The 25931-nt window shown below is 39.7% G+C and overlaps 1 protein-coding gene and 1 pseudogene across 1 annotated transcript in view; one reads left to right on the top strand and one right to left on the bottom strand.

Moving 5' to 3' along the window:
• Nucleotides 1-25219, top strand: part of C4bpa (complement component 4 binding protein alpha) — a 44159-nt gene extending 18940 nt beyond the window's left edge. The window contains exons 8-11 of the mRNA XM_052736691.1: nucleotides 10241-10429; nucleotides 16835-17002; nucleotides 24550-24725; nucleotides 25055-25219. Coding sequence (XP_052592651.1) covers nucleotides 10241-10429; nucleotides 16835-17002; nucleotides 24550-24725; nucleotides 25055-25219 — 698 coding nt within the window. The remainder of the gene's footprint in view (nucleotides 1-10240; nucleotides 10430-16834; nucleotides 17003-24549; nucleotides 24726-25054) is intronic.
• LOC128109370 (high mobility group protein B1-like) lies at nucleotides 20987-21919 on the bottom strand (annotated as a pseudogene).
• Nucleotides 25220-25931: the final 712 nt, after the last annotated feature.

Below are 25931 nucleotides of genomic sequence, written 5' to 3'. Positions count from 1 at the left end.
GCCTCCAAGAAACACACTCTGCTTTCAATGATAGATACCAACTTAGGGTAAAAAGATGAGAAAGGGTACTCAAGAAAATGGAACTAGAAAACAAGCAGGGCCAGCTATTTTGTTATCTGACAAAATAAACTTCCAACAAAGACTAGTCAGAAGAAATAAAGGGTCATTTCATACTCATAAAAGGAAAATCTACTAAGGGATTGTTAGAATTCTGACCATGTATGCACCAAATTTAGATACACCCAATTTCATAAAGGAAATACTATTAGACCTAAAACTACAGATTAATCAAAACAGTGATAGTGGATGACTTTACGGCCTCACTCTCACCAATAGACAGTCAACCAGACAAAAACTAAGCAAAGAGATATTAAAATTAAGTGACATAAATAAAACAGACCCAACAGGCATCTATAGAATACATTAAAGAATACCTATTCTTCTCAGCAGGCCATAGAACTTTCTTCAAGAGTGGGAGATAAAGAAAGTCTCAACAAATATAAAAAATTGAAATAACATTCTATGTTGGGCAACAAGAGTATAAAGATGGATGTCAATGGGAATTAAAAACTACAGAAATGCACAGAAATTAAAATACACACTAATGAATGGTAATTGGGTCAATAAAGAAATTAAGAGAAACTTAAAAATTCCTAGAAGTAAGTGAAAATGGAAACACAATATGTCAAATCTATGGAACACAATAGAAGAAATTTTAAGCGAGTACCTTATAGTACTAAGTGCCTACATGAGTTTTTTTGAGAGCTCTCAAATTAATAACTTAATGCTCCATCTAAAATCCATGGCCAAGTGAGAACAAACCACACACAAAATAGTAGAATGGAAAAGATAAACCAGGGTCAAAATTAATAAAATACAGCAAATAAACAAACAACAATACAAAGACTCAATTGGTTCCTTGACGAGACTTCTAAGATTGACAAACCTATATCCAAATCAACAAAAAGAAAGAGAGAGAGGACCCAAATTAACAAAATCATAGATGAAAAGGGAAACATAATAGACACTTAGGAAATTCAAAGGATCATAAAACCACATTTTAAAAACCTATATTCCACTCAATAGCAAAATCTACAGGAAATGGGGTGAATTTCTAGATGCATATCACCAACCAGAGTTGAATCAAGATGAAGCAAATAATTTAAAAAGATCTATAAAAACCAAGAACATGGGATCAATAGTTAAAAAAAAAAAACTCTCAACTAAAAAACAAAACAAACAAACAAACAAACTAGGGCCAGGTAGATTCAGCACAGAATTCTTTCTACCAGCCCTTCAGAGAATAAGTAATAACAATATTCTCTAAATTATTCTTATATAATAGAAAATAAAGGAACTCTTCCATTTTTTTTTTTTTTTACTAATTTTCTATTATCCTGATACCAGAACCAGATAAAACCCAACGAAAAAGTAAAATTATAGGTCAATGATGAACATAAATGCAAAATTGCTTAGTAAAATAATTGTAAACTGAATTAAAGATCATATCCACCATGATCAATCCACCATGATCAAGTTAGTTTCATCCAAAAGATGAGTAGATGGTACAACATATGTAACAATAAATGCAATCCATCAGTAAATAAACTCAAGGCCAGAAACCATGAGGTCATCTCAGTATCTATAGAAAAGATCTTTGAGGAACTCAACATCTCTTTATGATAAAAGCCCTGGAGAAACTAGAGATTCGCAAGCATATCTCAATATCATAAAGGCATTATACAAGATGCTCACAGTCCACACCATGCTAAATGGAGGTGAACCCAAAGCATTTCCACTAATATCTGGAAGCAGACCAGGCTTCCTACTGTCTCCATGTATATCCAATGTACACTGGAACTCTTAGCTAAAACAATAAGACAAGTGAAGGAGATAAGGGGCATATGGATGTATCGAGGTCCTTTAGGTACCAGCCCTAAAGGCCTCTTTCAGGGTCCAAAAAAGACATTACAACAAGCAAGGGAAACCTAATGATTTGAGGGCGAAGAAATGAATCTGCTCATACTGTATTTTGTTGCATGTCTCTTTACTCTTCTCCAGCTACCATAAGGATTGAAGTTTATATATACTCACAATCAGCAATTCTTTGGCAATGATTTTTTTCAAGGTCATAAAAACAGATTAAGAGCTACAACCAGGCAGTGACTGTCAGGCTTTCTTTATGACTCAAGGTGGGAGTGACTTGTAAAAGCCTCAGTGAAGTCTTAAAGGGAACAGGGTCAAATGAAGGAGAGAGTTAAATCAATAGGAAAATCTAAGAAGGGAATTTGTGCTGTTATACTACATTCCTAAGTGCGGCTAGAAAATAAGGTAATTAATAAACCGAGGTGAAAGTAAGTACAAAGAGTTAAGAATTTGTTAGTGTGAGGTTAGTTTGGGGAAGCATTTCCCTTATCTGCTGGCAAGGTGAAACCAGGGTATGCTGGTTCCCTATCTTCTCTAAGGCTGTGAATCAACAATTACAGACATGTTGTAATTCTTGTCCTTAGGCATCTGTGAATGTCTTAAGTAAGGTCATTTTTCCTGGACACTAATACTGACCAACTGTTTGCCAATACAAATAATTGCAGGAAGGCAGACTTCTAAGTTTATATTGGGAAATGGAACAAAGATCTGGATGTTAGAAACAAAGGTTTTTTGGCCATGTGACTTACTTTTACACATAGCTGGGGAAAGTCATCCAAATATACCAATGCATAGGGGAAATTGTGCCCAATGAATGATCAAAACACTGCTAAGCTGTGGGAATAAATTCCAAAATTGTAACAGATGGGAAGAGCTATGGCTTCACAAGAAATCTTAGAGCAAGAACAGCTGTCAATTCAGAAGGCAATAACTCCAAAATGCCTTGCATGATGGTTTCCTCCATCAGAATTCATGTTCCTGGTTAGTTGGCCTTCTAAGTAACAGCTGAGCTCTCACTGCCTAATCTTGTGGCATGCAGCATGGATAGGGTAGGAAAAAGTGTCCTTATTTGCAGATGATACAATTCCTATACATAAAAGACTCTAAAGATTCCAGTGAAAACACTTATAGCTGATAAGTGTATTCAGCAAAGTTGTAGGATACAAAATGAACTCACAAAATCAGTAGCCTTATATTCCAGTGATAAACACTGAGAAAGAAACTAGGGAAACAATCCCATTCTTAATAGCCTCAAAACATATCTTGGACTAAATCTAAGGAAAGAACTGAAAACTCATACAATGAAATATTTAAAACAGGGAAGAAGTTGAAGAATATACCTGAAGATGGAAATATATCATTTGCTCATAGAATAGTAAGATTAATATTATTTAAATGGCCAGCCTACCAAAAAATCTATTATTCAATATAATCTTTATCAAAATTCCAATTCTTCGTAGAAATCAAAAACATAATCTCAAAATTCATATTGAAATACAGGAAATACAGAAGCTCCAGGAAAGCCAAGAATCCTGACCGATAAAAACATCACTGGAGGTATCACAACCCTGATTTCAAATTATACCATGGAGCTATGAGTAGTGAATGCGTCGTGGTACTGGCATCAAAACAGATACATTGACCAATAGAGTAGAACTGAAGACTCAAATATAAGATCACACTCCTAAAACCTTCTGATTTTTGACAAAGAGACCAACAATACACATTGGCAAAAAGACAGTATCTTCAACAAACTGTGTTGGACAAACTGGATAACTCCATGTCGAGGAATGGCACCAGATCCTTAGTTCTTTTTTTTTTTTTTTAATTTATTTTTATTTTATTTGCATTGGTGTTTTTGCTGCATGTATGACTGTGTGAGGATGTCAGATCTTGGAGTTACAGACAGTTGTGAGCTGCCATGTGGGTGCTGGGACATGAACCCAGGTCCTCTGAAAGAGCAGTCAGTGCTCTTAACCACTGAGCCATCTCTTCAGCCCCAGATCCTTAGTTCTTATTTCCAGATGCATCAAGGATCTCAATAATACCTGATAGCTTGACTCTGTTAAAGGGCAAAACAGTGAATATGTTCCAGCTTACATGCACAGAACAGGACTTTCTGAACAGTCCTCCAGTGGTATAGGCAGCAATACCAACACTTGATAGATGAGACCTCATGAAACTAGGAAGCTATACAGCAAAGGACACCATCATTTGGATGAAGAGGCAGCCTATGGAATGGAAAGATAACTTTACCAGCCATTCATCTGACAGAGGGTTAATGTCTAGAATATACTAAGAACTAAAAAACAAAACACTGAGCACCCTAGTTTGCTTTCTATTGCTGTTATAAATGTTATGATCAATAGAAAACTTGAGGAAAGGGTTTATTTATATCACAGTTCTATGTCACAGTCCATCATTGAAGGAAGTCATGTCAGGAATTGGAGCAGTGACCACAGAGGAATTCTACTTTCCAGCTTGCTCCTCATGGCTTGTTCCACTTGCTTTTTTATATAACCCAAGATTACCTGCCCAGGAGTGGCACTGCCCACAGTGGGCTGGATCCTCCCACGTCAATTATTAGTCAAGACAATGCTCCTAGACATGCCCATAGGACAATCTGATGGAGGCAATTCCTCAGCTGAGGTTCCTGTACCAGCATAAACAAATGTAACACATCTTTACACAGTTAAAATAATATTCCACAACATTTCCCTCTTTTTGTCTAAACAAAAGGGAAGGGTTTTAATTTTGACATAGTAAAACTATATACAACAAGAACAATTATCAAGTAAGGATTACATTTACAATATCCAGTCCATTTGTATTTGGCAAATGCAGAGAAAATACTCCATTATTTACCCTGTCTTGGTGAGTCCAAAGTTTTGTACCTAATTTATCTTTCATCATAACTAAAGAAAACTGTAACTATAACTGTCTAGTCTTCAACTCTATCAAAGACCCCAGAAGGATATGATATTGCCTGAGTAAACAGAAAGTTTACTCAAGCCACTTCCAAAGCAACAGAGACAGCTGGATACCTGGACAGAAGTCACCCAAGGTTCCTCTGCAATGTTGAAGCATCCAATCTTCAGCCCACAGGCCTAGCATATCTGGCAGACTTTTCTATGAAGCAGGAATTTTGAAGGACTGTCCTGTTTTGTTTTGGCAAAGTTTGACTGTCACTTCCTTTGTGTCCTGCATATATAGTTTGGACAGTATACTGTCAGCAGTCAAGGCAAAGACAGTTTCTTGCCCAAATGACTAGCTTTGCCAAATTGAAAGCAAACTCTACATGGAAGTTCTTTGATGCCCATCATCCTTTCTGAAGAAATTGGTGCTGCCAGGAGCAAACGTATCTCACTGTCAATAAAAAGCCCAATGTTAACAAAACATTTTAAATGCCATATTCTGTAGGTCTTTGAAGTGTTTGAAGAGCATCTATCTATCTAAAATATATCTGTTTAACTTTGAAAACATTCCTAACATGACTACAGGTTTGATTATTATAGATGACTAACTATTAACTTGCATTTCTTAATTATGCATTGCATTTTTTTAAATGAGCTGCATAGGTACAATACCCCAAATAAGGGTTAAAACATAAATTCAGTATAACAAAAATAACTTTAAATTTGTATCAATATATCAAAGCCCATACCAATGTGTAGTTGGATGTTTTTACTCTTTACTCTTTGGGGGCCTGCCAAATAATCACACACGGAGGTTTATTTTTTCTTATAAATGCCTGGACTTAGCTTGGCTAGTTTCTAGCCAGCTTTTCTTAATTTATCCTATCTACCTTTTGCCTCTTGGCTTCTACCTTTCTTTATTTCCATATCTTTTCTTTCCTTCTTATTCCATACCTGGCTGTGTAGCTGGGTGGCTGGCCCCTTCTTTTCTTACTCTTTGATCTTGCTCCTCCTACATTTCTCCTCTTATCTATTCTCTCTGCCTGCCAGCCCCACCTATCCTTTTTCCTGCCTTGCTGTTGGCTGTTCAGCTCTTTATTAGACCAATCAGGTGTTTTAGACAGGCACAGTAACACAGCTTCATAGAGTTAAATAAATGCAACATAAAATAATGCAACACATCTTTGCATCATTAAATGAATGTTCTACATCATAAACAAATGTAACACATCTTAAATTAATATTCCACAACCTCAGTGTAAAACACTTGAGGTTAGTAGTTGTCCTTTTTATCCTATATTCTCTCTAAATAATGACAAACATCTATAGCCCACCAAATGACCAAAAGTCACTCACCCCACCTACTGGGAATGTGGGTGTTTTGTTGTCTAAATTGTTTCCTGCTGTCTGTGGGCCATGGCATCCTTAGGGAACCAGAGAAAATTGAGATAATGGTCAAGTCCTGAGAAAACTAGCCATAATATTTGTTGTTCAGTCTCTGTGTGACGGGAAAGTGTAAGGCTTATCTGCAGTCCTGGCTAGATAATAATCTGTTAGGCTGGACTGTCTCAGCCAGCAGTCTTGAAGCCGTTCTGGATGCAGAAACTCTGAGGAAACTGCAACAGATGCACTCTGAGAGGCTGGGTCACCTGGGCCACCTGTTTTCATTGGTGTCTGGTCCCCTTGGTCTGAAAATACACAAACTTTAAAAGGTAACATACATATCTGCATTAACACAAATATGGACTGTGCATTACACAGAAGCCAGGCAAAGATGATTTTTCTTTTGTTTTTTGTTGAGCAGGTAAAATATAGGTCACTTGTCTTATAGTTTTCCTAGTTATATTTTTTTAATGTCTATAGCCAGAATTTTCAGGGGGTCTCCCCCATCAAACCTGATTGCTATTAACCTTGAACGAATCCACAGCCTTTTGTTTCTTGTAGAAACAAAAATATAACCTCTTCCCCAATGCAATACATTTTTTGAGTTCCATTTTAAAGTTAAGGCATTCCTAAAGTATCTAGGCTGTGTTAACTCTGTAGGCTGGTTAATTCACCAGTCCCTCCTAAAATCTCATGTCTCTCAGCAGCTGTCATTTGCTTATTAGCATTCAAAAAATTCTAAGTTAACACAACATCATACAGGATCATGACTCTCTGTGTGTTTTTCACCTTTACGTGGCTTATCCTTTTCATATTACTTTACTTTCTTTAAAGACTTTATTATTTTTAAACTATTTAATTTTTTTCTATGACCGTCTATACCCTTTTTCTTAAGCTTATGCACATTTTTAAAACACACTGTAACCTGCATAGAGGTTTTCTCTGTCTGAACCTGTTTTCCTAAGTGCCTGCAGCTGTGCACTTGCAGTGTTCTCTGGTGTGTGAGCCAAACTTTAAATTGACAAGGGGAGGCTAGGCCCTGCACCAGTGGCTCTGGTGGCTGGTCCCGCCTCCTACTCGGGTCCATGTCAGACTGGCCCAGAGCCATGTTTTAACTGCGAACTGCATTCAATTGTCCCAGCTCTGGGATGCCAGTGCCCACACTGCAGCAGGCATTTTTACTTACCTTGCTGTTTCTACTTAGTGTACTGGCTTCTTTTTTTTTTTCTTCAGCTATCTCAGGGCTTGTGGAAATTCTTGCCCCATGTTGGAACACCAAATGTACTAGGCTTTCTTTTGGGCCACCAACCAGCTCCCAAATCATGACACAGAGACTTGTTAGTTATGAATGCTCAGCCTTAGCTTAGGCTCATTTCTTGCTAGCTCTTATAACTTAACCTGTTTCTCTACATCTATGTTTTACCTCAGGGATTTTTACCTTTCTTTCCTTCTGTATATTGTAGATAGACTTTTCTGTCCCATCAGCCCACTCCCCAATAACCACAAAGAGGCTTAATATTAATTAAAAATACTCAGCCGATAGCTTAGGCTTGTCTCTAGCCAGCTCTTACAACTTAAATGAACCCATTTCTATTAATCTATGTGCATCCCCAAGGCTAGTTTACCTCATCTATGAACTTCTCAAGTTGCTTTTTTTGCATTTGGCCTGAGACTCTTTAGACTCTGCCCTTCTTCTTCTTCTTAACATTCTTTCTGCCCTGAAAATTCTGCCCAGCTATCAACCAATCAGCTTTTTATTAATAATGAGAGCAACACATTTTCACGGTGTACAGAAGGATTATTCCACAGCAGTGTATCTTACTTTCACTGCTTCTTATGTCTATCTGTTTGGTGGCTGCCTGGCTTTTGGCCCTGATCATGTCCCTCTCTTTTCTCCCATTCTCTCCTCATTCTCCTTTCATTCTCTTCTCTTCTCCTACTTATTCTCTCTGCCCACCAGCCCCACCTACCCTCCTGCCTAGCTATTGGCCATTCAGCTATTTATTAGACCAATCAAGTGCCTTAGGCAGGCAAGGTGGAACAAATGCAATACATCTTTACATAATTAAATGCAGCATAAACAAATGTAACACATCTTTACATCATTAACAAAGGCAGCAGAAACAAATGTAACTAACATATCTTTACAGAGTAACAATAATATTCCATAACAGGTTCCTTCTTTCCAGCTATGTCTAGGTTTGTGTCAAATTGACAAAAACTAACCAACACATAGAGAAAACAAACAACACAATTAAAAATTTCAACATTGAACTAAGCAGAGTTTCAAAAGAAGAAATACTAATGGCTGAAAAATATTTTTTAGAATGTTCAAAATCCGTAGGGAATTTTAGGCAAATTAAACTAGTTTGTGGTTCCATTTTACCAAAGTCAGAATGGTTAAGATTAGGAATAAGGAATAAGAACAAATGCTACTGTGAACATGGGGAAAGTGGATACTTACTCATTGATTCTTAGAGTCCAAGCTGGTACAGCCACTATTGAAACCAGTGTGGAAATTATTCAATATGCTAGAAATAGTTCTACCATATGATCCAGCTATTCCACTCTTGGGCATATACTCAAAGGGCTCAAGTCCTGCTACAGAGATACTCGCTCATCAGTGTTCATTGCTGCTCTATTCACAATTGTCAGGAAATGGAGCTAGCCCAAATGTCCATCAACTGATGGATGGATAATGTAAATGTGATAAGTTTATGCAATGCAATATTATTCAGCTGTTATGAAAAATAATTTTTTCAGGTAAATTGCTGGAGCTTGAAATCATTCTGAGTGAGGTAACCTAGACCTAGAAAGACAAGCATTGCATGTTCTCTTTCACATGTGAATGCTGGCTTTGTATCTTTAGATATATGTTTAAATTGTAGTACCCGTAGTAGTTAATAAAATAGGAAGGGTCTACGGCATGATATTTCAATGGAAGGGAGAAAAAAATGCAGTTGATATAATGAGGGAAATGGGGCATAGTGGAATAGGAAAGGTTAAATGGGAAGGTGAGGGGGGGCAGGATAGAGGAGAAAGTATGGGGAGAGACGACACTAAAGACTTTTTTTAAAAAGCCATTTGGAAACCCATTACTTTGTAATCTTCCTAAAAACATACATACATGCATACATAAAGAGTTTAAATGGAGTTACCCTGTAATGGGGGTTGCAGACAACAGTGCCTCTCTCAGGCATCATAGGCTATTAAATAAAAAGCACAGTGCCACATACGGTTACTTCTTTAATAGGTGTTGATCAGTGGGGTGCCAAAGACCCCTAACAATTATAGGTTATTGCCATCACTCATACTTCAGTCATAGAATATGGAGAAATCAAGTTTATATCAACCTAGATGCTTTATCCCTAGTGGCTATCTTTCATTGTATTGTAAGTGATGTGCACACTACCAGGCAGGGGATGAGAGAAAGGCAATCATTAGTATTATCCAGCTGTGAACTGTTGCCAACACTGGCCTGGCAAGATATGCCCACTGGTGCAATAGAGGTATGCCCTCTGCTTGTATTTAGAGACAGGAAACAGAGCTGTTAGCAATTGAAGGCTGCTAGGAAATGGAGAGTCAAATTTTTGTTGTTTTGTTCAGGATGCAGCCTCAGAAGGCTACTCATGCTTTAGCAGATGGCCCTACACCTGTGCATGTACTGGAAGCATCAAGTGCACTCAGTGTGTTGAAAAAAAGAAATATGAATTTGAGAGGGGCTAGGGGAGCAACTGTTGTGGAGAGAATTGGAGTTGAATTGATTAAAACACATTAAATGCATGTTTGAAATTACCAAACAATGAAAGAAAGGCTTACTTGGAGGAAGTCATTGGACTTGAGTTTTTTTTTTTTTTTTTTTTTAAGAAATTCTACAGGAGGTAGAAATTGAGTTTTTGGATTTCCTTTTCTGTGCCCCAAACTTCTCTTCAGAGTTGCAGAAATTGAGTCATTAACTGTAAGAAACTCCTTCTTGATGATTTCATTGACCCTTATTCTCCATTTTTGTTTTCTAGAGATATGTTGTCCAGTACCAGACCCAAAGAATGTTAGAGTCATTCAACATACAAGAAAGTATCCTGAGAATGGCTGTACTTATTTCCATGATGACACAGTATCATACAAATGCCATGATGGTAGCACCTTTTTGTCTACTTGCAAATCAGATGGCACATGGTATCCCAGAACTCCATCATGTGATCAGAGTAAGAATGAATAGAACTGTTTTGGGGGACAATTTCTTTTTTTTTAATTTTTAAAAATGTATTTATTTTATGTGTATTGGTGTGTTACCTACATATGTGTCTGAGGGTGTCAGATCCCCTGGAACTGGGGTTACACACAGTGTGAGCTGCCATGTGAGTGCTGGGAATTGAATCTGGGTCCTCTGGAAGAGCAGCCAGTGACCTTAACCACTGAGCCACCTCTCCAGCCCCGGAGTTTCTTTATATTAATAGTGTGGAGATCATTAAAGGAAGTTTTATCAAGAGACCAAATGCAGGGAAAATGTAAGGTCAAAGCTGGCTTGGGCAGCATAGTGACAAGGATGAACTACATAGGAAATCCTGTTTTCTTTTTGTTTCATTGTTTCCTCCACTAAACTAGTGATTTTCTTCATCTCTAATGCAATTTTGTTTTGAAATCTACTTTATCAGATACCAGAATAGCTATTCTCCCTCATTTTTGGTTTCCACTTGCTGGATAAATCTTTTTTCAAACTTTGACTCTCAGTCATTGAATGTTTCTTGGAGACCACAGAAAGTTGCATCTCATTTTTGCAATCAATAGTCAGCCAGAGTCTGTCCTTCTCTGGATGATTTGAGAACATTTACGTGGAAGGTTATTATTAATGGACAATGACCAGTTCCTGTGATGTTGGTTGTTTCTCTGGTTGGTTGAGTTACTGTTTGTTCTTTGTGTTCTCCTCTATTTGTTTTAGGGGTTTGTTTACTCTGTTGGACATGACAGGTTCCTTCCTAGCTCTCCTGCATTCAGCCATTTCTCTCGTGGTGTTTATTGTTTTCTGTGCTCTTGTCATTGAAAATGTCTTCCTCCTCTGTATAGAGTTCCTTTTTGTGTCTTCTGTGGTAGTAGTGTGGTGGTATTAACTGCCTTAGTTTGTGCTTGACTTGGAATAGCCTTTGTTCTCTGTCAGTTTCAAAAGATAGCTGTTATGGTCAGTTTTAATTGTCAGCAAGAATCACCTGAGAGGAGACTCTCAGACTAGATTAGGTAGGCCTGTTGGTATATATGCCATGGGTGGTGGTGGGGACTATTTTAATCATGCTAATTGATATGAGAAGACCTACCTTGAGTATGGGTACCATTTCATAGGTTGGGCCCTGGACTGATGAAAAGGTGAGAATGATCTGAGTGTGCATGTGTGTTTTAATCCCCCCTCTGTTTCCTGACTATGGCTGTAATGTGGCTAGCAGCTTCAAGTTACTGCTGCTTACTTCTCCACAGTGATGGACCTGGAACTGTGAACAAAAATAATCCCACTGTGGTAGTTTGAATGTAATTGGCCCCATAATCTTACAGGGAGTGACACTATTAGGAGGTGTGGCTTTGTTGGAGTATGCATGGCCTTGTTGGAGGAAGTGTGTCATTGTGGGGGCAGGCTTTGAGGTTTCCTATGCTCAGGATACTGCCCAGGGTTTCAGTTCATCTCCTATTGCCTGCAAGATGTAAGACGCTCAGCTACTCCTCCAGCACCACATCTGCCTGCACGCTGCCATGCTCTCCATCATGCTGTTAAATGGACTGAACCTTTGCAACTGTAAGTGAGCCACCTCAATTACATGTTTTCTTTGTAAGAGTTGCCATGGTCGTGGTGTCTCTTCACAGCAATAAAAACCCTGAGACGTCCACCCTATGTTGCTTTTGTCAGGGTGTTTTATTGCAGGAGTAAGAGACTCAACAGAAATAATGGCTTTGCTGGTTATAATCATTAGGTACCGATTTCAGGGCTTGAAACATTCCATAGTTTCCCAACTTTTAGACTTGATGAGTGAAAAAAGACCTGATGTTTTTCTGATGCTTCTTTTGTTGTAGGTATGTTGGCATTGTTCCCTTCCAGCTTTTAATATTATCTCTTTGCTCTGTATATTTCATATCATGAGTATAGTATGTAATAGAAGGGGCCATATCTTATGTTTGAATCTCCGTTTCTTTCTAAATGCCTCTTATTTTAATGCTTTTTTCTTTCTCTAGATCTGAGACCTTTCTGCTTTAACTTCATTGAATAGATTCTCAATGCCTTCAGCATCTGTCTCCGTTCTTTCTCCTGGCCCGTGGATTCTTAGGTGTGTTCCCTCACTCACATCCCAGAGTTCTTGGATGCTATTGTCACAACCATTTCCTTTTCTTCTCATCTGTGTTCGTATGTGATAACCCTCAACCTTGTCTTCTCTCCCTGACATCCTGTCTTCTGCTTGTCAAGTGGGAGTTGGTGGTGCCTTCGTTGTGTTTTTCCTTTGATCCGTGGAGGTTTTCATTTATATTTCTGTGTTTTTCAAAAATCCCAGTTTATTTGCTGAATTTATTTCCATGTTGTTGGCTTTTTTATACTGCTGTTTTTTCTCATCCATTTTGCTGACTTTTTCCTCTATTTTGCCTCCAGAATGCTGAGATTAAAGGCGTGTGCCACTACTGCCTGGCTTAGACAGACCCTTAAATGGTTAACACTTTAACTATTGCTAGATGAGTACCTGAGAGAAACAGCTTAAAGAAGGGAAGATTTATTTTGGCCATGGCAATAGAAGCAGGTTACGCTTAGTTTGACTGGTGTACTAGCTGTAAGGCATTTTCTCAATTAGTGATCAATGCAGGAGGATCCAGTACATTGTGGGTGATGCCATCCTGGGCTGGTGGTCCTGGGTTCTATAAACATGCTGAGCAAGCCATGTGAAACAAACCAGTAAGCAGCACCCCTCTGTGGAATTCTACATCGGCTCCTGCCTTCAGTATCTGCCCTGCTTGAATTCCTGTCCTGACTTCCTTCAGTGATGAACAGCAATGTGGAAGTGTAAGCCAAATAAACCCTTTCCTCCCCAACTTGCTTTTTGGTCATGGCATTTCATCACAGCAATAGAAACCCTCACTAAGACAGCTGGTTCAATTCTTTTGAGTCTATGATGAAGTTGCAATGGAATATCATGGTGGGGAAGAGCTGAACACTTCACAGTGGCCAGAAAGCAGAGAGATATTGGAAGGAAGGGGAATAGAACAAGATACATACTTCAAAGACATGTCCACAGTGTCCCACCTCCGACAACTAGGCCCTAGTTTCTAACCTTTCCATTACTTCACCCAAATGCCATCAAATTAGGAATCTATAAATGGAATTAATCTCTTGAAGAAGTCAGAACCCTCATGATCCAATTGCTTCCTTAAAGCCCCATTTGAACACCGTTGTATTGGGAGCTAGAACTTCAAATCCAGCACCTTTTTTGAGGGAGATACTTGATGTTCAAACTGCAGCATGTGACTCATACGCCAAATCAACCAGGAACATGACCTCAACTGTTCAAACAAAGGAGATACCTTTAGAAAATGGAGGCAGAGATGCCAGGCTTTATTCTGCTTTAGAATAAAAGGCATCTACCAAGCATCTTTGGGCTCAAGTGAAGAGTCTGTTTACCATAAGTGGGAGGTCTATGTGGGGTGTAAAGCTAGTGGATCATAGGGGTTATTTTAGAGAATTTAGTGTATAGGCACATTGCAGCAGCAACAGCCTCCATTTCTGTTGATATTTTCTTGGGCTGGTGCAAGGACGGTATCTTCCTCAAGGGAAATTTCATGGCTTGCTATAGGTGGGAAAGTGGCAGTTTAGATAGTCCTCTCTGCAGCTAGTTTCTCAAGTTGCCTTCGTCTCTAAATGATCAATGCAGCAATCATATTTTGGGGTTGCGTGTCCTTAGTCCTCTCATCCTCTAATTGTTTAACCAGTCTACTCTGTAGTCCTTAAAGGAAGTACTTAAGATTGAGGTTGAGCAGTCAAGAAAGGCAAACTCATTCCTGCAATATTTACCTATCAAAACAAATCACAGTCTTCCAGGGTAGAAGGAGTCTGATAAAGATAATTGCTACTGTGGCTTTTTGATTACTTCCAGCCACAGTGTCATTATCAAAGACGTCATTGATGGAATGTTGGAAAGTCCATAATGATGATTGGTCTTGGTGAATGGGAGTCCATGTTGTTGGCCCCTGCGTGTCTTCCACTCAACCACCATGAAGTGCTTCTCCTATCCCCTGATTCTACTTGTTTGATTGCATGAGTTAAAAAAGACAATGACAGGGGATATCCAACTTTAACTGGTAGATATCTACTCGGTCCTTTAACACCTCTTAATAGGGGATGCGCTGCCGTTAACACACACAACGAAAACCTTCAACCTTCCTGCCCACTCTGTGTGTCGACTGCTTCCCTGCTAGGATTCCAGTATTTCAGTATTGTGCCCAGTATTCCCATCTTTCTCCTTACAGATATCTGGCCAGATAAACCCTTCACTCTATCTCAATAATCCGAATGTAGTCACTTCTTGGGCCACTTCTTTTCAGGCATGCTACCTACAGCTTGGCCTATCAGGAAGGCTCCCCTTTGAGAGGACCCTGACAGGGTTTAATGGAACCCCCATTCATTTCAACTTGTACACACAGAGCAAAACGTCCATCCATGAATCATGCTGAGACCTTTCCCCATCCTGCCCGTGAGCTAGAGTGGAGAATCCTGTAGCCAGAAGTGTGAGCTAAGGCACCCATGCAGCAGTAGGGACTGAGATTTCTGGGGTGCATTTTCAGAAATGTCGTCAGACTCTTCCAGTGTCTGATCCCGAATGTTTCATTTCCATTTTATAATGGATACTTGTCCGGCTTTATAACTTGATACATTTGACAGATCTCACTCGTGACAAATGATTCTGGCTGTATGGTCAGTTGACCCAAGGTTGGGAGCCTTGTCTAAGGACTAAGTAAAATGGTAAAATGCCAGGGTTTGTGTTTCAATCAGCATGTAATTCTCATCTGCAGTGCACATCTTTCCTTCAGGACCTCTGTAGCCTATGATGTGCATTTCCCACCAACATTTGAAGATTTCCCTATTATAGCCAGCTTCAACACACAAAGCCCAATCCTATAGACTAGCATCAGCATGATTTCACTATAGACTCACCCAGATCTGCTAAACATTCCTTTCCAAACAGAAGCACCACTCAAACCTGGCAGTCTCACGTGTCACCTAGTATAGGGCTTAGAGCAATATTCCCAAGTGAAGATTATACTGCCTCTAGAGTCTGGAAAGGACTGCTTGGTGCCTTCCTTATAGTAGGATGTGCAAGTGGCAAGTTATGTGACTTTGGCTTCAATGGATACCTAATAGTTACTAAACCTTGAAAGTAAAAAAATTGTCAGTGTGGCAAGTCCTGGAATGTTCATATTCTGTACATTGGAGTACCATCATGCTAGCCATTTCATGTTTATCACTAGAATTAGCATGATGCCATTAATATATTAGATCAATGTAATGTACTATGGATATCTGGATTGTCAAGATATCTTTATACCTTCAAATGCTGCGACCCCTTAATACAGTTCCTCATGTTATGGTGACCCCCAACCATAAAACTATTCCCACTGCTACTTCATAACTGTAATTTTTCTACTGTTATGAATTGTAATGTAAATATCTGACGTGCAGATGATATTAGGTGACCCCCATGAGGAGAACTGCTGCTTGACTGTAGGAACGCAGGAGAGTTATCCCAGCCCGAGACCCAAGCTGGAAGCATATGCTCTTGACGTTTCCAATCGTGTCAATGCTGTTCCTAGCCTCTTTTCTGATACGGATGGAGAAAAACAGGCCTTTGCTAAATCAGTGACTTCATTTACTCAAAACTGAATTATTCTTTTATAGTAAGTTTATCGCATAGGGTTCAGCTGTTGTTAAGAGAAGACTGAAGTCTCCAAAATCCTAACTTTGGAGTGAAGAAGCCAGGGAATTTAATAGAAATATGAAAATGGCCATTTCAACATATTTAGTTATATAAGCGTCTTACTGTCTTAGTTGGGGTGTCTATTGCTGTGAAGAGACACCATGACCAAGGCAACTCTTATAAAAGGAAACAGTTAATTGAGGGCCTGCTTACAGTGTCAGAGGTTGAATCCATTGCTTTAGACTTGTGTAAAGGTGATGCATCATGGCAAGAGTGTAAGTTGGAGCGAAATTATTTTCCCAGTCATGAGGCAGAGAGGAAAGGAAGAGACGAGAGGGCTGGAAACACACAGTCTCCATAACCAGAAAGCCTCTAGTGACCTAAGAACCTCCCATGAGGCCCCACCTAGTAAAGTTTCCAACACCTTCCGATAGTGTCATCTGGGAGCTAAGCCTTTAACTTATTCACCATCCAACTTATACCAGTGGATAGTTTGAGACTTCCAAGTTCCTGAACCTGAGGCTTCCAAGGTCATTCAAGTGAATGGCTTTGGTCCAGGGATCTTCCAGGCAGGGAGGAAAGAAAGACAGAATGAATCAGCCAGGATGCACAACTCCTGGGAAGTGCTGTTTGACATATTTTACAGGCTCACCTTCTCTCCTGTGTTTTATCATACAGGTTGTAAATTTCCTCCAGACATTGCCCATGGACATTATACCACCACATCTCGTAACTTCATCACAACTGTGGCAACATATCAGTGTGATAAAGGATACAGACTGGTTGGAGAGGCAAATATCTCCTGCCTGTTTTCACAATGGAGCTCAGCAGCTCCACAGTGTAAAGGTAACTTCCACCCGCTTCCCACTCCATGGCCACATGGGTAGAATTGTTGTCAGGAATGGAGAGCAAAATTATTCCCTGACAGATGAAGGACAAAACATTTGATTATTTTTTTTCTTGTAATTATATGATTTCTCTTTTCTTTCTTTTTCTATTTTTTGTTTTTAATACATTCCAACCTCAGTTTTCCCTTCTTCCATCCCTCCTACCCCCAATCCTACCTCCCCTACCCTCCAGATTCCTCTTCCATTTTCCTTCAAAAATGAACAGGCCTCCCAGGAATGTCCATTAAATTTGGCATAACAAGATTGGATAAGACTAGGCACAAATTCTCATATCAGTGTTGGGTGAAGCAACTCAGTAAGAGGAAATGGATCTCATGAGCAGACAAAAGAGACAGAGAGACCCCTCCTCCCACTGTTAGGAGCCCCACAAAAATATCAAGCTACAACCATAACATATATGCAGAGTTCTTAGTGCAGACCCATGCAGGCTCCATGATTGTCACTTCAGTCTCTGTGAGCCCCTATGAGTCTTGCTAAGTTGATATCTGTCAGCCATTTCTCCTGGTGTCCTTGACCCCTCTGGCTCCTACATTTCTTTCTCCTCCTCTTCCATAGGGTTCCTGGAGCTACAAGGGGAGGAACCTGATGGAGATCTTCAATTTTGGCTCTCTACCTAATGTTTGGCTGTAGGTCTCTGTATCTGCTCCCATCATCTGCCAATAGGAGCCTCTTTGATGACTCAATTGGGTCAGGCACCAATTTATGAGCATATAAGAATATGTTTGGGAATCATTTTATTGATTTTTTTCTATCTATCTAGCCTGGGCTATCTAGCCTCTATTCCTGCTCATCCAGGCAGTGTCAGGCATAGGCTCCCTCTTGTGGCATGGAACTCAAGTTAGACCAGTCATTAGTTGGCTACTCCCACAAGTTCTGTGCCTCCATTGCCCCAGTACAACTTGAAGGCAAGATAGAGTATAGGTTGAAGGTCTTATGGCTGGGTTGGTGTCCCCATCCCACCTCTGGAAGCCTTGCTTTGTTATAGAGGATGGCTGGTTCAGGTTCTGATTCCTCCATTACTAGGAGTCCTCATTAGGGCCACCCTCGTAGACTCCTGAGTTTCTGCTGGACTAGGTTTCCACATCACCTGCCCCCCAAATGTCCTCCAATTCCAGTCATCTCTTCTAGTGCCTCTCTCCCTTCACCCCCTCTCCCTGCCTGATCCCTCCTTGTTCCCATCCCCACCTGCTCCTAGTCCACCCACAAAATCTATTCTATTTCCCCTTCCCAAGGAGACCCATGCATCTCCCTTATGGATACTATCACATCATCTGCAAGTAGCGACATTTGACTTCTTTCTTTCCAATTTGTGTCCTCTTGATCCCCTGTAGTTCTCTTATTGCTCTAGCTAGAACTTCAAATACTATATTCAATAGATATGGAGAGAGTGGACAACTTTATCTTGTTCCTGATTTTAGTGGAATTGCTTTGAGTTTCTCTTCATTTAATTTGATGTTGGCTATAGGCTTGTTGAAAAATACCTTTGTTATGTTGGGGTATATCCTTTGTATCCCTATTCTTTACAAGACTTTTTTTTTTCATTTTTCTTTATTAAGAAATTTTCTACTCACTCCACATACCACCCACAGATTTTCCCTCTTCCTCCCACTCTCCAGCCCTCTCTCCCAAGCCACCCTGCAGTCCCACATCCCCCAAATCAAGGTCTCCCATGGGGAGTCAGCAGAGCCCACACACTGAGCCTAGGCAGGTCCAAGCCCCTTCCCACTGCACCAAGGCTGTGCAAGGCGTCACACCACAGGCACCAGATTCCCAGAAGCCTGCCCATGCACCAGGGACAGATTCTGATCCCCCTGCCTGGGTGCCCCCCAAGCAGTTTGAGCCAAACAACCGTCTTCCGTATCCAGAGGGCCTAGTCCAGTTCCATGGGGGCTCCACAGCCACCAGTCCACAGTTCATGGGCTTCCATTAGTGTGGACGGTCATCTCTCTTTACAAGAGTTTTATCATGGAGGGGTGTTGAATTTTGCCAAAGGCTTTTTCACCTTATAATGAGATGATCATGTGCTTTTCTTTCCTTCAATTTGTTTATATGGTGGATTACATTGACAGATTTTCATATGTTGAACCATCCCTACATCTCTGGGAGGAAGCCTATGTGGTCACAGTGGATGATCTTTTTGGTGTGTTCTTGGATTCAGTTTGCCTGTATTTTATTGAGTATTTCTACATCTATGTTCATAGAGAAATTGACCCATAATTCTCTTTCTTTGTTGCTCTTTTTGTGTAGTTTGGGTATCAGGATGACTATGGTTTCATAGAATGAATTTTTGCAATGTTCCTTCTGTTTCTATTTTGTGGAATAATTTGAAGAGTATTGATGTTAGCTCTTCTTTGAAAGTCTGGTATAATTCTGCACAGAAACTATCTGGTCCCTGTTTTTTTGTTTATTTATTTATTTATTTAGTTTGGGAGACTTTTAATGACTGCTTCTATTTCCTTAGGTCTATTTAAATTGTTTCTGTGATCTTGATTTAACTTTGTTAAGTAGTATCTATTGAGAAAATTGTCCATTTCTTTTAGATTTATCAGTTTTGTGGAGTATAGGTTTTTAAAGTATGACCTAATGATTCTTTGGATTTCCTTGGTATCTGTTGTTATGACCCCCTTTTTGTTTCTGGTTTTGTTAATTTGGATATTATTTCTCTATCTTTTAGTTAGTTTGGATAAGGGTTTGTCTATCTTGTTAATTTTCCCAAAGAAGCAAATCTTTGTTTCATTGATTCTTTGTATTGCTCTTTGTTTCTATTTTGTTGATTTCAGCCCTCAGTTTGATTATTTCCTGCCATCTACTCCTCTTAGGTGCATTTGCTTCTTTTTGTTATAGTTTTCAGTGTGTTGTATGAGATCTCCCCAATTTCTTTATGCAGGCACTTAGTGCTATGAACTTTCCTTTTAGAACAGCTCTCACTGTGTCCCATAAGATTGGGTATGTTGTATATTCATTTTCACTGAATTCTAGAAACTCTTTAATTTTTTTTTTATTTCTGCCTTGACCCAGTAGTCATTGAGTAGAGTTGTTCAGTTTCCATGAGTTTGTAGGCTTTCTGTTGTTTATCTTGTTATTGAAATCCAGCTTTAATATGTGGTTGTCTAATATGACCCAGGGGGTTATTTTAATTTTCTTGTATCTGTTTCAATTGTTTTGTGGCACAGTATGTGGTCAGTTTTGGAGAAAGTTCTATGAAGTGCTGAGAAGAAGGTATGTTCTTTCATGTTTGGGTAAAATGTTCTGTAGATATCTGTTAGGTCCATTTTGTTTATAACATCTGTTTACTCCAGTATTTTTCTGTTTATTTTATGTCTGGGTGACCTATCTGTTGGTGAGAGTGGGGTATTGAACTCTCTCACTATCAATGTGTGGAGGTTAGTGTGTGATTTAAGCTTTAGTAATGTTTCTTTTACAAAAGTGGGTTCCCTTGCATTTAGGGCATAGATATTAAGAATTGAAATACCATCTTGGTGAACTTTTCCTTTGATAAGTCCTTCCCTATCCTTCTTGATTAATTTTGGTTTGAAGTCTATTTTGTTAGATATTAGAAGGGCTACACCAGCTTGTTTCTTAGGCCCATTTGCTTGAAAAATCGTTTTCCAACCCTTTACTCTGAGGTAATGTCTATCTTTGATGTTGAGGTGTGTTTTTTGTATATATAGAAGGATGGATCCTGTTTGCACATCCACTCTATTAGTCTGTGTCTTTTTTTTAACTAATAAAAAAATTGTATTTACTTAGAAGCACTCAGAATGTCAACAAAACAGTTGCAATTTTTTTTTCAATTACAGAGTGGTATTCAGTTAACAGAACAACAATTATCTTCATAATAAGCTGCATCAGAGACAACTGAAGATGAAAAAAAAAAAACAAAAACAAAAAAATAAAAACAAAAAAACCTACCGTCCCCATATATAACTAATTTGTGCTGTGCACCAACAAGAACCTGCTTTAAATTTCCATGTCTATTTACAACCCCCAGACTGTACCAGGCAAGGTTAGTGGCTATTGAGAATACCACCAGGACAGGGCTATTTAAAGACACATTCGGTAGTGTGTTAACTATACAAAAAAAGACACTGTACAGTTTAAAAACAAATCTTACACAGCCTTACATTTCAATTTTTTTTCTTTAAAAGGAGTGAGTTGTGTACAGGGTGGTTAAATGCTTTATAGACAAGAAAAAAAAACTGCGCTAGAACCAACTTATTCATCATCACCTTCTTCATCTTCGTCTTCGTCTTCCTCTTCATCCTCCTCCTCATCTTCCTCTTCCTTCTTTTTCTTGGTCTTTTCAGTCTTGACGACCCCCTTCTTTGCTGCATTAGGTTTTCCTTTAGCTCTGTAGGCAGCAATATCCTTCTCATGCTTCTCCTTCACCCAGCCTTCTTCTTGTAGGGCTGCTTGTCGTCCGCAGCGGTGTTGTTCCACATCTCCCCCAGCTTCTTCGCCACGTCCCTGATGGACAAGCCGGGGTGCTCTCTGATTTTGGGGTGATACTCAGAACAGAACAAGAAGAAGGCCGAAGGGGGCCTCTTGGGTGCATTGGGGTCCTTGAACTTATTTTTGGTCTCCCCTTTTTGGGGGATAGTGTAGGTTTTCATTTCTCTCTCATAACGAGCCTTGTCAGCCTTTGCCATGTCTTCCAATTTCCCCTTTTCTTTAGCAGACATGGTCTTCTGCCATACTGAGCACTTCTTCAAGAACTCTGAGAAGTTGACAGAAGCATCCGGGTGCTTCTTCTTGTGTTCCTCCCGGCAAGTTTGCACAAAGAATGCATATAAGGACATTTTGCCTCTTGGCTTCTTAGGATCTCCTTTGCCCATGTTTAGTTGATTTTCCTCCGCGAGGCACAGAGTCGCCCAGTGCCCGTCTGGCTCGCGCTTGCCCCGACGCTGTCTGTGTCTTTTAATTGGGGGAATTTAACCCATTAATATCAAAAGATATCAATGACCAATGATTGTTAATTCCTGTAATTCCTGGGGTGTTTTTTGCTGTTTTTGATGATGGTATACAAGTGAGTGAGTGAGTGAGTGAGTGAGTGTGTGTGTGTGTGTGTGTGTATGCTTCTCTCTCTCTCTCTCTCTCTCTCTCTCTTTTGCTGGTGTGAGATTATTTCCCATGGCTTTCAGTGTGTAGTTATCCTCCTCAGGTTGGAGTTTTCCTTCTAGTACCCTCTGTAGGGCTGGATTTGTGGATAGATATTGTTGAAATTTGACTTTATCATGGAATATCTTGTTTTCTCTATATATGGTGATTGAAAGTTTTTGCTGGGTGTAATAATCTGGGCTTGCATCTGTTTTCTCTTAGAGTCTGCAGGACAGCTGTCCAGGTCCTTCTGGCTTTTAGAGTCTCCATTGAGAAATCAGGTGTAATTCTAATAGGTCTACCTTTATATATTACTTGCTCTTTTTCTCTTGCAGCTTTTAGTATTCTTTCTTTGTTCTATATATTTAGTATTTTATTATGTGGTGAGAGGATTTCCTTTTCTAGTCTAATCTATTTGGTGTTCTTTAAGCTTCTTGTACCTATATATATTTCTTAAAGTTAGGAAATTTTTCTTCTATGATTTTGTTGAAAGTATTTTCTGAGCCTTTGAACTGGGATTCTTCTCCTTCTTGTATTCCTATTATTCTTAGGCTTGGTCTTTACATAGTGTCTCAGATTTCCCAGTGTTTTGTGTCAGGAACTTTTTAGATTTAACGTTTTCTTTGACCGATGTATCTATTTCTTCTATATATTATATTCTATGCCTGGGATTCTCTCTTCCATGTCTTATAGTCTGTTGGTGATGCTTGCATCCGTGGTGGTTCCTGTTCACTTACCTAGATTTTTCATTTCCAGAATTCCCTCATTTTGTATTTTCTTTATTGCTTCCATTTCCATTTTCAGGTCTTGAACAGTTTTATTCATTTCCTTGAACTGTTTGTTTGTTTTCCCTGGCTTTCTTTAAGGGATTTATTCATTTCCTTTTTAAGGACCTCAATCATCTTCATAAAGTTTGTTTTCAGGTCCTTTTCCCTGTGCTTGAGCTGTGTTGGAGTATTTAGGGCTTGCTGTAATAGGATAGCTGGGCTCTGGTCATGACATACTGCTTGGCTGTTATTGATTGTGTTCTGACATCTAGGCATCTGGGGTTGGGGTGATTGTAGGTCAAGGTGACAATTTCTGAGTTAGTCCTTGTTGGATGGATGTTGTTCCTTGGTTTCTATTTCTTCTCTTGTCTTCTGGTAAATGTGGCCTGTGGCTGAGCAGGGGCTGGAGTGGAGGCTGGACTTCTGGCAGCAACTGTGGTCTCTGGTAGAGCAGGAAGTCTCTTCCCCAGTTGGGGGATGGAACACAGTGATTAGAAAGGCTCATGATTGGGGACAGAGTGGGGAGACACCAAGAGGGTGAGAGAGTAGGGGAGTTTGGTTGGCTGGCAGCTTACCTGGACTTCTTGCTTCAGTCTGTACAGTATCTGGTAGAGAGGGGAGTCTTTGCCCCGATTGGAGGCTGTGGCATGGCAGCTAGGAGGATGCTGGACTGGGGATAGGGTGGAAGGATGCTGAGATAGTGAGGGAGTTTGGAGGAGGGCAGCCTACCCAGACGTCTTGCAGTCAGCATGGTCTCTGGTAGAGTCAGTTTTGCTTATTTTAAATAACTAATATAAACGGATGATATTCCATACAAAACCACAGAAAAACGTGCACAATATTACTTCCTTCTACTTCAGCCTTCTTGAGGCAGCTCATATTCTCAGTTTCTTATATATGTTTTAAGAAATATTATAGAAGCAAAACATGTTATAATTACACCTGTGGGCCTGTAAAAAGTTCAACAGAACTTGTTGTGGTATCAGCACAGTCTCTGTTGGGCTAATTTCAAACAGAGTGACAGGTTTTACCCTCAGAACTTTTGCAAGGCTCCACCTACCATGGTGTAGATGTGGTGTGTTGAGAAAGCATAGTGCCAATTGGTTATAGGGAGCAGGAGGAGTCAGGATTAGGTCTTAGGTTACGTTCATGTAATATTAGTATAACTATATTCATGGTAATTTGTGATTTATTTGGCATAATTGTCCCCTCTGCTCACAGAAGATCAAAACTTCATGATTAGAGTCTTGCACAACTATTTACAGTAAGAGTTAATGTGTCAAGAGAGAATCTGGTGTCATATACACTGTTACAACTATCCTGTCATGTTATTTAAACATTATAGCCATGAAAAAAGTTCTTACCTTCTTTGTATCTGAGTTTTCTTCTTCACAAAATGGGAAAATAATAGACTCACTTAGCAGGAGAATCATGAGACTTGAGTCAAAGTCGTATAGTATACATAGACTGTTATGCTCAAGAAAAATGCTCATCAATATTTTGCTAACAAAATGAATGGAAAGCAGAATAAACTACACACAAGATCAGTTGTTTCTCTTTACTACAGACTATTACGTTTTTCTCCTCAGACACAATTATCTAAAACATGTTTTCATTATAGCTCTGTGCCAGAAACCAGAGATAAGGAATGGATTGCTGTCTGCCAACAAAGATCAATATGTTGAATCTGAAAATATCACCGTCCAGTGTCACTTTGGCTTTGCCATGCTAGGTTCCCAAAGTATCACTTGTTCAGAGAATGGAACCTGGTACCCAGAGCTGCCCAAATGTGAGCAGGTAAGTGGCACAAATCAAGAAGTTCTGTGCCATCAAACACCAAGATGGCTTCCCAGCCAATAGTGCTGACCTATGACTTGTGAATCATTTCTAAGTCATTCAGAGAACCTGTGTTTTCCTCAAAGTCATTTGGTAAATTGGCACAGTACATTTTCCTATTTTCCTTTGAGGACATGAACTACTGAATCCTGTCAAGAGTGAAGTTCCATAGACCTAGGAGTACCGCCTCCTATTTTTTTTTTTTTAAGACCGTGTAAGGTAATGCTGCTCTATTTCTTAACGATCATCTGGAGTCACTCACTGCTGCCCCAAACCTCCATCTCTTTCAGGAGGCCTCCAAAGACTGTGAGCATGTGTACACAGGCAAGAAGTTGATGCAATGTCTGCCAAATCCCAATGATGTGAAAATGGCGCTGGAGATTTACAAGCTGTCTCGGGAGATTGAGCTATTAGAGCTACAGATTAGCAAGGAAACACAAACTACCCTGGAGTGATGACTGGAAGCTCCTCAAGAAGGAGGAAGAAGCATGGCATTGTCTTTCTGACGTCGGTGCCAAAACAGGTCGCCTGCACTTAGCACCTCTGGTCGCTTTGGCACTAATGTTCATGATAATAAATATCTGGTTAGGATAATTCATTAAAGCATAATGTTTTAAGTTCATGAAATAATTAATCATCTTGTGGCTCGTAAATTTGCTTTTTCTGAATACAACGTGCACATATTTTCAATTCAAAATCAATTTTGCTCTTGTATTCATTTACTACTGTATAAAACTAACCCATTTATTTAAAAATATGAGGTACGAAATTCATTTTAGTGCACTCACACTATTGTGTCTGTGGACTGCCTCATCTCACAGTCTTACGTGTGCACATCAGCCAGCCCCTTAGTGTTCCTAGTAACTGCCAACATCCCCTATTCCACCCCCTACAACCAGCCCGGTCCAGGCTACCCACTGAAGGCTACCCAGTCTCCTCTGAACTGTGAAAAGCCCCTCTTTCATTCAGGCCGCATGTTAGCCACCATCCCCCCTTGAAGGGAACTCACATAGATTCTCTCAGACCTTACTGTAGCCCCAGAGAAGGAAGTTCCAAGGATTGATGACTATGAAGACCACATCAGCCATCTTCACATTCTCAAGTCTTTTGTCTGATTTGATCACCGTTTTCATTGATATTGAATGAACATGGCTGGAGCCTCTTCCC

The sequence above is a fragment of the Peromyscus californicus genome, unplaced genomic scaffold (genome assembly GCF_007827085.1).
Source record: "Peromyscus californicus insignis strain IS unplaced genomic scaffold, ASM782708v3 Scaffold_14__1_contigs__length_90479793_seg_2, whole genome shotgun sequence".
NCBI lineage: Eukaryota > Metazoa > Chordata > Mammalia > Rodentia > Cricetidae > Peromyscus > Peromyscus californicus.
This window is presented reverse-complemented; position numbering and strand designations above follow the sequence as displayed.